General features: G+C 40.9%; 1 protein-coding gene across 1 annotated transcript in view; it reads right to left on the bottom strand.

The window, feature by feature from the left end:
- Window positions 1–14,000, bottom strand: part of shld2 (shieldin complex subunit 2) — a 31,633-nt gene that overhangs the window by 11,540 nt on the left and 6,093 nt on the right. Inside the window, exons 2-7 of the mRNA XM_085799177.1 lie at window positions 8,082–8,238; window positions 7,357–7,560; window positions 6,235–6,608; window positions 5,923–6,156; window positions 3,860–4,010; window positions 3,217–3,324 (exon numbers count right to left, since the gene is read on the bottom strand). Coding sequence (XP_085655303.1) covers window positions 3,217–3,324; window positions 3,860–4,010; window positions 5,923–6,156; window positions 6,235–6,608; window positions 7,357–7,560; window positions 8,082–8,238 — 1,228 coding nt within the window. The remainder of the gene's footprint in view (window positions 1–3,216; window positions 3,325–3,859; window positions 4,011–5,922; window positions 6,157–6,234; window positions 6,609–7,356; window positions 7,561–8,081; window positions 8,239–14,000) is intronic.

Raw genomic sequence — 14,000 nt, 5'->3', positions numbered from 1 at the left:
AATTGAACTATTAAGTACTCACCTTTTCTTTAGAATTTGTAAAGCCACAAGGCAGAGTGACTTTGACATCAGGACCATGAGAGGAGCAGTGACTTTGACATCAGGACCATCTTCATCTTCCTCATGTGCTGTTCTCCTCTCTGCGCTGTCTGACCTGTCTCCGTTGCGCCGTAGCGCTTCACTCCGTCAATTCAGAGTATTTTCACAGCGTATTCTGCGGTCAGTCTTCGGTCTCTGCTCCGGTCCCGACTGGGCTCCGGACACGGAGCAGAGAGCCAGGTCCGACAGTGCCAGGCTATCCCTCTCTGAAGCAGAGGAGAGGTCGGCTTCACTCCCGTCTGTCTTCACAGAGTCCACAAAGGGTTTCTGATCACAGGGTTTCCAGCGCTGCCGCCTAAACTAACGTGTTAAAAAAAAAAAAGTAGCGATATTCGCCGCCGCCGCCCCCCTTGGGACGATCGCCTTCATTCATCTCCGCATCCTCACACACACATAGGCTACACACCACAGAGAAACGCGCATGCATAACAGCAGCGCGCGCTATAGGTGCCGGCCTTTCGTGTAAACAAAGCCTGGTCATTATATGACACCCGGCTATTAATTAAATGTTTGAAAAATAAATGCGACTTATAAACCGGTGCGACTTATATATGTTCTTTTCCTCTTCATGACGTATTTTTAGGCAGATGCGACTAATACTCAGGTGCGACATATAGTCCGGAAAATACGGTAATTAGTGGGGCTCGGACCGTCATGCCAGCCATCTGCTCTACCCACTACGCTACCGCAGCAGTTTACAAAGACTGCAGGACAGCACAGCACATCACACAACACTCATTAGTACACTCGCCCAAGACAAAGTGCGTTGCTGTTCCGTATTATGTCCCGCTGTTGTGCCGCTAAATATCTTCTCCTTCCGCGCCTCGACCCCAGGTTACCGTTGTGACAGTCAACGCGAATGCAGCTGTCAGAGTAACTACACGACAGCAGCATATCACAACAAAACAACTTCGTTGCTGCTCCGTATTGTGTCCCGGTCGTGCCGCTAACATTAGCTGGTAGTGAAAGCTGTAAAATACATAGCGGTATTTCCTGTTTACAGCTGTATAAATGTGAGAATGAAATTTGGGAACTGTTATTGGACCAACCTGCTGTCAATCTTGTGTTCTGATTGCTGATTGGTACAGAAGAGCCTCCTCCGTCATGACGTCATTTTACGTGTCTTAGCCAATCACAGGTCAGGATGAAGACATCCTAAATGCATTGAGTCAATGGAAGAAGATCCCGCCCCGAGGCCAGTTAGGGAAGTAAAAATCTTGCCACCTCCGTAGAGCCCCCACCTTCCTGCTCCCTGCTCCTCACACAGCCTGCTCTGTCTCCTGAGCCTGCTGGCGGCGCAGTTGAGCTGTTTTAAGTGGATTTTCTTCCAAAAAACAAACTTTTTTTATGATAAAATACATATATAATATTTTATAAATTATACTGAGATTTGGTAATGATTTATTTCAACCAGTTACTCTTTCTTAAATAAAAAATAAATTTTCCTTTTGCCTCTCAAAAATAGAGGAGGACCAACCTCCTCTGCCTCAATGGACCAGCCTCCTCTGATTATATTATATATATTATATATGTTGTCTTGGCTCGACTGTGGATGGACACGCCCCCCCCGAGCCCCACACACCTGTACCTATTTATCCCCTCATCAGTGTTCTGCGCCAGTACACCCTGAGGAAGACCTGTGTGAGGTTGAAACGTCGGTCCTTTTTTAAATAAATTATATATTTTTTTTCTACATCAGGGCTATGAGTTGAGCGACTGCTTTTTTCTTCCTTCACTGTAGTTTTATTCAACCAGAAATACATATTATCCAATAAAAAGCTGTTCCCAGCTGTCCAGACGTTAGCTCCAAGTAGCTCTGTCACTGCTCAGTCCCCTCTACCATTGTTAACCCTCTGGAGGTCAAAGTTCACCTTCAACATGTCAATTACACTACTTTACTACATTTTTTAACATCCTAAAAACACAGACTGTCTTTGGCTACTGACTGCAACAGTCCGTTGTCATGGATACATGACAACAACTTCCATTCATACCAGTCATACGTGCCTGAGGCGGAGTGATAGCCTACGCTGTGATAAGGCTTTAGAATAGTAGCTGTGGTAACTGCTCATTATACCTAGAGCACTGGAAAAGAGAGTAGCGACAGCATTGGTCCAGTGGAAACGCCCCCTGGTGGTGGATATGGGTTTTGCAAATGCGCCCAAGAGCTGCATCTCTGCAGTGTTGGTGAATGAGTAAGTGCGGTATTTTCAATAATTTAAGGACATTTATAGATCACCCACGTTAATAGCATCATCGTGGACCCTTTTACAGATAAATATTAACTTGGCCATTAATTGTTGTGTCACGAATGCTTGCTGTTTTAAATGATAAAGATAAGTCCACTAAAGTGTCATACCAGTTTGCGCTCTAAATTCAACTGTGTTAGCTAACTGTTCGCCACTTAAGCCTGTGTTTTCTTTAGTTTGTTTGTTTTGGTCAAGCAAGTTATTGTGCTGCTGGCTTTTATTTTATTTCCATGCGAGGTTTTTTATGTTATTTATTTTGACAGCTGGTGGTTGCTTAGCAACGGTAAAGCGTTCGCTCGTCCCCTTCTGTGTTTGTCCGCTGTGTGACCGGTACGTACTGTAAACAGCTCCGTGTGTTTTTATTAATTATCATTTCTTTAATCAAAATTGGAGGAAAAACTTAACATAATACGTTTTGGGTTTGATTAGAAATAGGAAGTAGTGGAGCTGTGCATAGAGCCTGTACATCAAATTCAATATAGCCGGGCCAATAAAAAAAAACAAAAAAAAAACAGTTGTTCACATTAATGTTACAATTTAAATTTTGAAATAAATAAATTATAAGAATAACTTAATATGACCAAGGCACCTAAAAGCAAAAACACAGCAGTTTTCATCAATTTACAAGCAAGTTGGCAACACACATACATTGGAGTGAATGGGTTTCTTGGGTGGATTTGCAATACCCACATCCTGCCACTAGGGGGAGAATAAAGTGACCACGGGAGTCTATGGTGGTGTCGCTACTCTCTTTTCCAGTGCTCTAATTATACCACGGTTAACAACCAATCAGATCGCCGGATTTCATGAAATGAGTTGAGCAGGCTGCTGATTGGCTGCAGTAAAGGGGGGCGGAGCTTAGCTGTACCTGGCGCTGAGGTGGAGGCGGCGACTTGTCCGAGGGCGAAGAGTTTACTGCTGAAGGTCGACTGCAGCAGCGTCTCGCCTCTCCACCGGTCCTCACTCACCTGGAGGCCTGACACACACACACACACACAGTTTTATGACATCACTTCCTGATATGTTAATGAGCGTGTTACAATTAGGGCTGGGCCGATTTGCTTTTGTGCCGATTCGATTCTCTAACAATTTTTGGGTCCCGATTCGATCTAAATTGCGATTCTGATTAAACAAGTATTGTGATTTTCTATTTCAATTATTGTGATTTTCTTTCCTTTAAACAACACTTGACAATACATCATAAGTCATATTTACAAAAAACAATACACACAACATCACATCAGTTTGTCTGTTGTGTTCGTTTGTTCACATAGATATCTGTGAACAAACCAACACAACAGGCCAGTTTGACTTTGTCTAGTGTAATGGCTCAGAATACATGATCGTACAATAAAGATTGGTCGTCCCAAAAAAAAATAAGAAGATTAAAAAAAAAAAAAATTGAGCTGAGTCATGTGACCGACCTGTTTAGTTTAGTTTATTAGTTTAATAATAAATAATAATAATAACCTGTGTAGTTTATTAGTTTAATAATAAATAATAATAATAACCTGTGATGAGCAGGATGTCTCCAGGACTCACGGTCAGCACCCAGAACGCCGCGCGCCGCCACAGCACCACCTTCATCTCCACGGCCGACTGGTCCGTCACCACCACGGTCGCCAGGGGGACGGTCGCCCCCGCCGACGGCCCGGACCTCACCTGGCAGCAGCAGGCCACAAACAGGAAGTGGTGAGATAATGATGATAACTAGAAAATGATGCTGAAAGCAGCTGAAGAAGGAAGCAAAAAGACAGAGAAGGGGGGTGGAAAGAAAGAAAGAAAGAAAGAAAGAAAGAAAGAAAAAGACAGAGAAACAGGGTAGATGGAAAGAAAAAGACAGAGAAACAGGGTAGATGGAAAGAAAGAAAGAAAGAAAGAAAGAAAGAAAGAAAGAAAGAAAGAAAGAAAGAAAGAAGTAAAAAGACAGACAAGGGGTGTAGAAAGACAGAATGGAAGAAAGAAAAAGACAGAGGGAGAGGGGTAGAAAGAAAGAAAGAAAGAAAGAAAGAAAGAAAGAAAGAAAGAAAGAAAGAAAGAAAGAAAAAGACAGAGAGAGAGGGGTAGAAAGAAAGAAAGAAAGAAAGAAAGAAAGAAAGAAAGAAAGAAAGAAAGAAAGAAAGAAAGAAAGAAAGAAAGAAAGAAAGAGGGTAGATGGAAAGAAATAAAGAAAGAGAGAAAGAAAGACAGAGAGAGGGGGATAGATAGATAGATAGATAGACAGACAGATAGAGAGACAGATAGATAGATAGATAGACAGACAGACAGACAGATAGAACGATAGGTAGACAGATAGATAGATAGATAGATAGATAGATAGATAGATAGATAGATAGATAGATAGATAGATAGATAGATAGATAGATAGATAGATAGATAGATAGATAGATAGATAGAACGATAGATAGATAGATAGATAGATAGATAGATAGATAGATAGGTAGACAGATAGATAGATAGATAGATAGATAGATAGAACGATAGATAGATAGATAGATAGACAGATAGACAGACAGACAGACAGACAGATAGATAGATAGATAGAACGATAGATAGATAGATAGATAGATAGATAGACAGATAGACAGACAGATAGACAGACAGACAGACAGACAGACAGACAGACAGACAGATAGATAGATAGATAGATAGATAGAACGATAGATAGATAGATAGATAGATAGATAGATAGATAGATAGATAGATAGATAGATAGATAGATAGATAGATAGATAGATAGATAGATAGATAGATAGATAGATAGATAGATAGACAGATAGATAGATAGACAGATAGACAGACAGATAGACAGACAGACAGACAGACAGACAGACAGATAGATAGATAGATAGATAGAACGATAGATAGATAGATAGATAGAACGATAGATAGATAGATAGATAGATAGATAGATAGATAGATAGATAGATAGATAGATAGATAGATAGATAGATAGATAGAACGATAGATAGATAGATAGAACGATAGATAGATAGATAGATAGATAGATAGAACGATAGATAGATAGATAGATAGATAGATAGATAGATAGATAGATAGATAGATAGACAGATAGACAGACAGATAGACAGACAGACAGACAGACAGACAGACAGATAGATAGATAGATAGATAGATAGAACGATAGATAGATAGATAGATAGAACGATAGATAGATAGATAGATAGATAGATAGATAGATAGATAGATAGACAGATAGATAGATAGACAGATAGACAGACAGATAGACAGACAGACAGACAGACAGACAGACAGACAGATAGATAGATAGATAGATAGATAGAACGATAGATAGATAGATAGATAGAACGATAGATAGATAGATAGATAGATAGATAGATAGATAGATAGATAGATAGATAGATAGATAGATAGATAGATAGAACGATAGATAGATAGATAGAACGATAGATAGAACGATAGATAGATAGATAGATAGATAGATAGATAGATAGATAGATAGATAGATAGATAGATAGATAGATAGAACGATGGAACGATAGAACGATAGAACGATAGAACGATAGATAGATAGATAGATAGATCGTCTCACCTGCACCTCCTTCAGGTGACACGGGTGAACTACGGCCACCAGGACCGAGCACCTCGACCCGGCGCTCTGACACTGGGCCAGCGGCGTGGTGTTACCGCGGCGACCGGCCGGCGGCGTGGTGTTACCGCGGCGACCGGCCAGCGGCGTGGTGGGACCTGATAGTTTGTCAGAGACTCGCGCTCTCTTGACATCGGGGGAGTCGGCGTCGGCGGCCTTTGGCCCCGCCCCCGTTGGCTCATTTGGCTCCGCCCCCTTTGGCTCATTTGGCTCCGCCCCCTTTGGCTCATTTGGCCCCGCCCCCTTTGGCCCCGCCCCCTGTGAGCACAGCAGCACGCCGTCCGCGGTGACCTCCAGGACCACGCCCCCTTCCTCGGCCCGCGGCGTGGGGGGGCTGAAGAGCTCGGGGGAGGAGGGGGAGGGGGAGGGGCCCTGGGGGGGCGGAGTCAGGGGGGAGAAGAGGTCCGGTGTGCTGGAAGAGGAGGAGAGGGAGGGGGGCGGGGCTTTCTCAGGGCTGGCTGCTGATTGGCTGCAGCGCCGGCCCCTCAGGACTAAGGCCTGACTCAGAGTCCAGGTGGAGAGGAACTGAGTCCTGAGGCAGAGGGGGGGCTCTGGTCCTGGTCCTGGTCCTGGTCCTGGTCCTGGTCCTGGTCCTGGTCCTGGTCCTGGTCCTGGTCCTGGTCCTGGTCCTGGATCAGTAAGGCAAGGCATCTTTATTTATATAGCGCATTTCATACTAGGGATGGGAGAAAAAAATCGATTCACATAAATATCGCAATATCTTTTTTGACGATATTTAAATTGATTTTTTTTTTTTCAAAAATCGTTTTGATTTTTGTTTTTTGTTTTTTTAAAGGTGCCATATGTAAGAATGTGGCCAAAAACGGTTACTGCAGTCAAATTCAAAACACAGTGATCTTGTTTTTCCTCCCAGTCGTAGCGGCAGCTCAGTGGACCAGACTGAGGCTGAAATGCCACTGACGCCGTGACTGGGAGAGAGGGCTAGGTGGCGCAACATGTCAGTTGCTTTAGATTTCTTACATATTGTACCTTTAAATATTGTGCAATGTGCATTTGTTCGCCTTTTTTACATACAGAGAGTACAGGTTTTGAAAAGGGTTTAAGTTCACTTTATAATGGAGTTGCTGCAATATCGTAGAATCGCAATTTAAATCGAATCGCCATCCAAAAAATCGTAGAAGAATCGAATCGGGAGAAAAGCATATCGTTCCAGCCCTATTTCATACCAAGGCAACTCAATGTGCTTTACATAAAGACAAAACATTAAAAAAAGAAGCATAAAACAGAATAAAAACAAACAAAACACTAAAAACAGAGTTAAAGTACTATTTGTAGATCATACAACCCCACTTTTTTAAAAAAAATGCTACTATCCCTTTAAGTTGATAAAAGTACCTGGTTCTGGTCCTGGTCCTGGTTCTGGTTGAGCTGCAGGGAAGCATCGGTCCAGATACTCGTGAACTGAGGCCGAACACTGACCCTCGTCTTCAGGTTCCTCTGGGCCGTGATCTGCTTGATGCCGTGACGCCGTCTCTGTGGTCCAATCAGCTTCCGGGGGGGCGTGGCCTCGACCCGCGTTCGCTTCATCGCCTCCTCCATCTGATTGGTTTCCTGCCTCGTCTGAAGAAAAACAAACAAACCAAAATTGAAGCTGATTTGCAGCAGCAGTCGGGAAAATTTCAGACTTAGTTTCTAAAGTATTGGAGCGACATTTTGGTGAAAGTTGGATGTGCGGTTGGTTTGTTAGGAATTTTGGTCGTATGCGTTGGAAACAAACGCATACGACCGGGAGGAGGCAGGAAAACAGCAAAGAACTGAGCCACATGTCGGCTACGGGCAGGTACGAATGTAACACAACGTTGACAGAAAGTCATTGTCGAGCCCGTTAATTCAGACTAAAAAAGATGTTTTTATGGAAAAGCAATACTTTCATTCTGTAACCCTCAAAACGCCCCGTGGATGTATTATTATTTTTTTAATATAGCTTTTAATAAAGATTCTACATATTCAACCTTTAAACCCCCCCCCCATGAGGAATACTGCCCATTGTTTGCATCTGAGCAAATCTGGCATGGGACTGGACCTTTGTGCAACATTTGGTGATCATTCATGTATGGCAAATAGGTCCCTGAACGCCTCACCTGCTGCAGGGCGGAGCCGTCCGTCCGTCCAGGTGAGCTCCAAGTGTCTCCACCCAGCAGGTCCAGACCCTGAGGGGGGGTCAGAGGGGGGAGGAGGAGGAGGAGGAGCTCCCAGGAAGACGTGGATCTTCCTCCGCTCAGACATCCTGAGGTGGATCTGAAACAGAGGGGCGGAGCTTAATCAGCACCAAGACACTGTTGTTATTCTGCTACTTTTCTCATAGAGAATGAATGGGAGGTCAAAAAAACCAGCATGAGAACAATAGTGAGTGACGAGAGTTTCGCTATCTCATTTTTCACGTCACTATATCACCGTAATCTGATGTTTGCATACCTGTCAAGTTTTGGATTTGAAAATAAGGGAAATTTTCCGCTGAAATAGCAGCGTCCAGTCCGGGGTGCCGCCGGGACTGGCCCGGGGTATTATTATTTTTTAATAACGCGGGTTAAAATACGGGAGATTTACGGGAAAATACTAATACGGGAGGACGGCGGGAAAGAGGGGTAAAATACGGGACTTTCCCGGCCAAAACGGGATACTTGACAGGTATGTGTTTGTAAAGTTTATAAAACCAATGATTGGACAAACGTTACGATTTCTGTGTGCACGTTTTTGTGATAAGTCATGGTTATTGTAAACTGGCAGGGCTAACGGTTAGCTACCTGTTTAACTTTAATAACTCAGTGACTCAATAAACGCTCCATGAAAAAATATTTTCTCCAGCGGATATCTGAGTTCCAACATGACTGAGCTAACTGGAGTAGTTTCATGTCGTGTCCCACAACGGGAGGGTTTTAACAGCTGACGTCCTGCTGTTAGCTTAGCTACCGCCGTTAGCTTAGCTACCGTTAGCTTAGCTACGTTAGCTGTCCCTGTCAGCTGAGCCACTGATGCTTTCTAGACTGTGATCCCCCCAAACTGAATAAATACAACACATAGCAACACAAAACACACACACAGAAATAGTAATGTTTCTTCAATCATTTCAGATTTGTCTAAACTGTGATAGGGCGTGAAAAATATAATATATAGGCTAGCTAAACTCTCGTTCGTTACTATTGATCTCATTCAAATTACGTGCTGGTTTTCTACCCGGAAGTAGAATGTAAACAACAAGGAGATTCGGTCTATACTGCTACTTCTCTCATAGAGAATGAATGGGAGATCAAAAAAATGAATTATTGGACTTTTTCAAACGTCTACTGCTGCGGCATACTTTCACCGAGAGACTCCATTTAAACTTTAAAATGTAGACACGAGTCCTGTCTATTGGTGTATTGATCCACGTTTCAATAGGTATTATAGTTTTTGACCAATCACTGTCCAATGACCATGATCACTTTTGGAGAAATGTTGAGATTATAATGGGTGTGTGTTGTGCTGAATGTTCGGGCTAGAGTTTCTTCAGTATATATTATATTTTTTCTTTGGGATTTAGGATTTGATATATTTTCTCTCCTGTATTTAGAGTGCTTCTCTTGTGGAAAGCAATTTTTTCAGTTTTTTTCTCTTTTTCTTTTTTTCAACATAAGACTTGCATGTGATTAGTGGCAGATTCACAGCAGGTGTGCACCTGCTCACAGGCTTCATTAGCCACTCCCTTTGCCACTGCACACACTGGATTTGACAAAGGCCGAACGGGCCGAAACGTTGTCCAAATAAACTCTCTGCAACTGGAGCTGAGTGTGCGGCGTTCCTCTCTCTCTCTGGGCTAGAGTGTGTGACATCATCGGTCAGAGTGGCCCTTTCTAGTTTTAGTGATGTTAGCTTAGCTTAGCATAAAGACTGGAAACAGATGGAAACCGTTAGCCGAGCAGCACACACTGAGGGAAACTACAGAGAATCGTTTTTAACAATATCTGTCAGAACTAGGGCTGTCAGAGTTAACGCGTTAATCGCGATGCGATTAATTAAAAAAATGAACGCGTTACATTTTTTTAATCGCTGTTAATCGCGGCCCATTTTGTCCTCTGTCTGCTGTCCCAGCTGTCCTCTCTGCAGCACCACGACACAAACGCGCTACGTAATCTGCATTCTTTTGTTTATGACTACACAAATATACACAGTCTAACATATATCCACAGCTCCATCCATTGATTTTTTGACGGCTTCGTTGTCAACAAATGCACATGACCAGGCAGAGGTGTAGCAAAGTAACGGGCAATTTCCACTGGATGCCATTTGTTTCAATTCTGTGTGAGTTTCATGCATCATGTGTTATGATTAGGTAGGCCTGCTAGGTCTGGTCTAAAAGTTGTTTGTCTAGAGATTATAACACTTTGGAGTGTTGAAAGTCCAAAGCGCCATAATATTTTTAATAGAGATTAATCACGCGTTAACTATGGAAAAAATGCTTGGCGATTAGAAAAATTAATCGTTTGACAGCCCTAGACCGAACGGATCAATATGTTCAAAAGGGGGGAAGGAGACCAGACTAGACCAGGACCAGGACCAGGACCAGAATCAGAACCAGGACCGGTCCACAGACAGTGTGTGTTGTGTTGTTACATAAGAGTGAGTCTGACTGTCTGAGCCGTTACACAACCATGAGGCAGCAAAACCTAAAGCTGCACAGCTGGAACTCATCACCACCACGGCTCCACCAATCAGAGCGCAGCGTGACGGGGCGGCGGCTCGTCAACTTTAACGACCATGAGGCTCCTCTGCTCTCTGTACATCAGCCTCATCTTCATCTTCATCATTTAACAGGGTTTATACAGGAATCTTGAAGTTAATTCTAAAACCTTTTTAAGACTTTTTCAAGACCTTCTCAACATTTTTTAACACCTCACCGCCGCTTCAAGCTGTAACCATTTACATCAGTGACACTTTTAACTGAACAGTTTTAGTTTTTGTGATAAAGACTATAGACCACTATGATACAACAGAATTCAAAAAAGGCTGGGATAATAAATAAAAGGCAAAGTTTATCGAAAAAAGCATTGCTCAACCCTCAAAAAAACAACAACAACAATCTTCTTTTCTTTTTCATGAACCGGTTCATCTTTGTTTTTTAATAAAACAAATAAATTCACACACTTCCGCAATGTTTTTTACAACTCAAACTCTTGGACAGCTAATTCAGAAAAAATACCTTCAATATTTAAGACTTTATAATGTTGTGAAAAGACTTTTTAATACTTTTTAAGGGTCTTAATTAAGTTTAAGGAGTTCATACAAACAGGGAAAAGTTTCTGTGTCTCAGTCTGAGGATGAATAAGGATATAAAAGTCATATACAAGTCGGCCTATATAATAATAATAAGTAGGGATGTCACAATTACTTGTTGTTTTCACAATTAATCGCGGTATTAAACACCACAATTAATTGATCGCAAAGATTCCTAAATACCGTCACTTTCCAAAAAAAGATTATGTATGAACCGTGTCGGCAGATGTGGCACCAAAGTAAAGGTCAATGCATTTACCTGACGTAGCATTGAATTGGTAGGAATTTAAATGCTACAGTGTCATTTGTAATTTAAAAAAAAAAGATTAAAATTAACTTAAAACATTTGGTATCGATGACAAATTATTAATGACTTGAATATTTCAAACACTTCCCCTGGCGGATTAATAATTGGTCATATTTTAATAGATATTTAAAATATTTTATAATGAATAATGTACAGTATATTATAAATATATTTGATTTCACATATTAATAGTGTTATCATAATACCGTGATTATTTCTCTGACAATAATCGTACCAAAAAAATCTATTATAATATCGCGGCATCCCTAATAATAAGTTATTATTTCTTATCTGTAACTTTTTGTTTGTTACTCAACCTTTGCTTTGTTTTTGTCGTGTTTCTGTCGTATTTAGTCGACTACTGATGGATCATTCTGTGGGAAGAGGATGTCATTCTGCTCCAGCTGAGATGAAGAGGAGCTGTCATGGTTACGGTTGCCGTGGTGTTGGTGCAAAGATGGCGGCCTGGTCGGTGGTGCAGATGAACTGTGGACTACGTCTTCTGTCATCATGGGAAACATCAACTCTCTGGAGATATCGGTGAAGACTCAGGAAGTTGATATGTTTTCATGTGGTGGACGGATGCTTTGTACCTTTAGTCGTCAGGCTTTTATGATTCTTCTGCAGACGGTAGATGAGCTGACAGATAAATATAAATGAATTTCCCTTTGGGGATTATAGACTAGACGGGATGTACCCAAAAAGTGAAAGTAAGGAGCATTTATGGGTACAAGTCGGGAACCGGCCTACTTTACATATTTCAAGGGTGCTGAATCCAAAAAAACTGGTACCCAAGCAAAATTGTGAGTTTTTGACCTTCTAATTTGCATATCAAAATGGCCACCAAATTGCCTATCTTGCTCAGTCGTTGGACCATTTTCCCCAAGTTTTTTTGTAAGTAGGCAATCAAAGATGAGGAAATTAAGTTTCTAGATCTATGGTCTAGGGTCAGAGCAAGGATATAGTGTAGGCTCACTGCTTTTGTTATGTATACATGTCATATGTATACATATGTCATATCAACAGGGAAAATTTCAGAGTAACATTTATTGAATATTTATATCCACTTTAAAAATGACACATAAATGCTTAATTCCACCTTAGAAGTTATACATTTGCATGTATATGCATAAAAAAAGCAGTGTGAGCCTACACTATATCCTTGCTCTGACCGTTGGCTATCGATCTAGAAACTTAATTTCCTCATCTTGATCGCCTACTTACAAAAAAAACTAGGGGGAAATGGTCCAATGACTGAGCAAGATAGGCTTTGGTGGCCATTTTGATATGCAAATTAGAAGGTCAAAAACTCAAAATTTCTCTTGGGTACCGTTTTTTTTGGACTCAGCACCCTTGAAATATGTAAGGTAGGCCGGTTCCCGACTTGTACCCATAAATGCTCCTTACCTCTTATAGAAGGCCTTTGTTCTGAAATCCGTCTAGACTATTAATAATAAAGGGATTTGTATTCGTATTCATATTTAACCTCCAAACTGACTTGAAAACTAAACTAGTGTTGGTAACCTTTTAATTTACAGGCCGTTCATTACGTGATAATGTCAGGAAATAACAATTAAATGAGTCATAATGACTAGAAATAGCCTAGAAATAACGGTCAATTTCACAGTAATGTCGAGACATATAGCCAAGAAATAACGATTGACTGCAAAGGACTTGGTGCATGGAGAAAAATTCTGGCCTTTCCCAAAAAATTCAAAGCATGAAAATCATGTGTAATCTTTTGCCTTCATGAAAAACATGACATTACTGTGAAATTGACCGTTATTTCTTGGCTTTTTCTTGACATTGTGATGTAATTAATGGCCTGTAATTAATAACAGCCAAACAAAAGGGGACATGAATAAAAGCTGTTACATTATTAAGAGTATTTATATTAGTAGTATATTTTGTCGCCTAAAGAAGCTAGAAATAAAACATTTTGTCGTCAAATATTCATGTCGTCGTACACAATGTGTCTAATTAAAGGCCTGCTCAGTGTTGACCCAATTACCTATACTTTAAATCTTTGTAAATTTGACATTATTCTTATGTTATATTCGAAACGCCCTCTCTAATCCTATTACTACTCGTAGAGAAGAAACATTTTACTTAGCTAAATATGTGTGGTGGACCGGACGATGAGCACCTCTTGTGTTTCTGTAAGTATTTTTTTTTTTAATCTAAATTTCATAAATTGCGTTTATTTCTGTTAGTAACTAATGGACTTTAAATCTAAAACTTTAAAATGGCAAATTAAAAAAAATATTATGAAAAAGTCACATATAGCTAGGGCCCGACCGATATGGATTTTTTGGGGCCGATGCCGATGCCGATTATTAGGGGGAAAAAAATACGATAACCGATTAATCGGCCGATTATTATTTTTTTAAATAAAGTTTTACAATTTTATTAATTTAAGTAATATATCTACATATATTATATA

Source organism: Trachurus japonicus, chromosome 15 (assembly GCF_045865225.1).
Source record: "Trachurus japonicus isolate A0001 chromosome 15, Traja_1.0".
NCBI classification, from domain to species: domain Eukaryota; kingdom Metazoa; phylum Chordata; class Actinopteri; order Carangiformes; family Carangidae; genus Trachurus; species Trachurus japonicus.
Note: the sequence above shows the minus strand (reverse complement) of the source record. Positions and strands in the feature narration are given on the sequence as shown.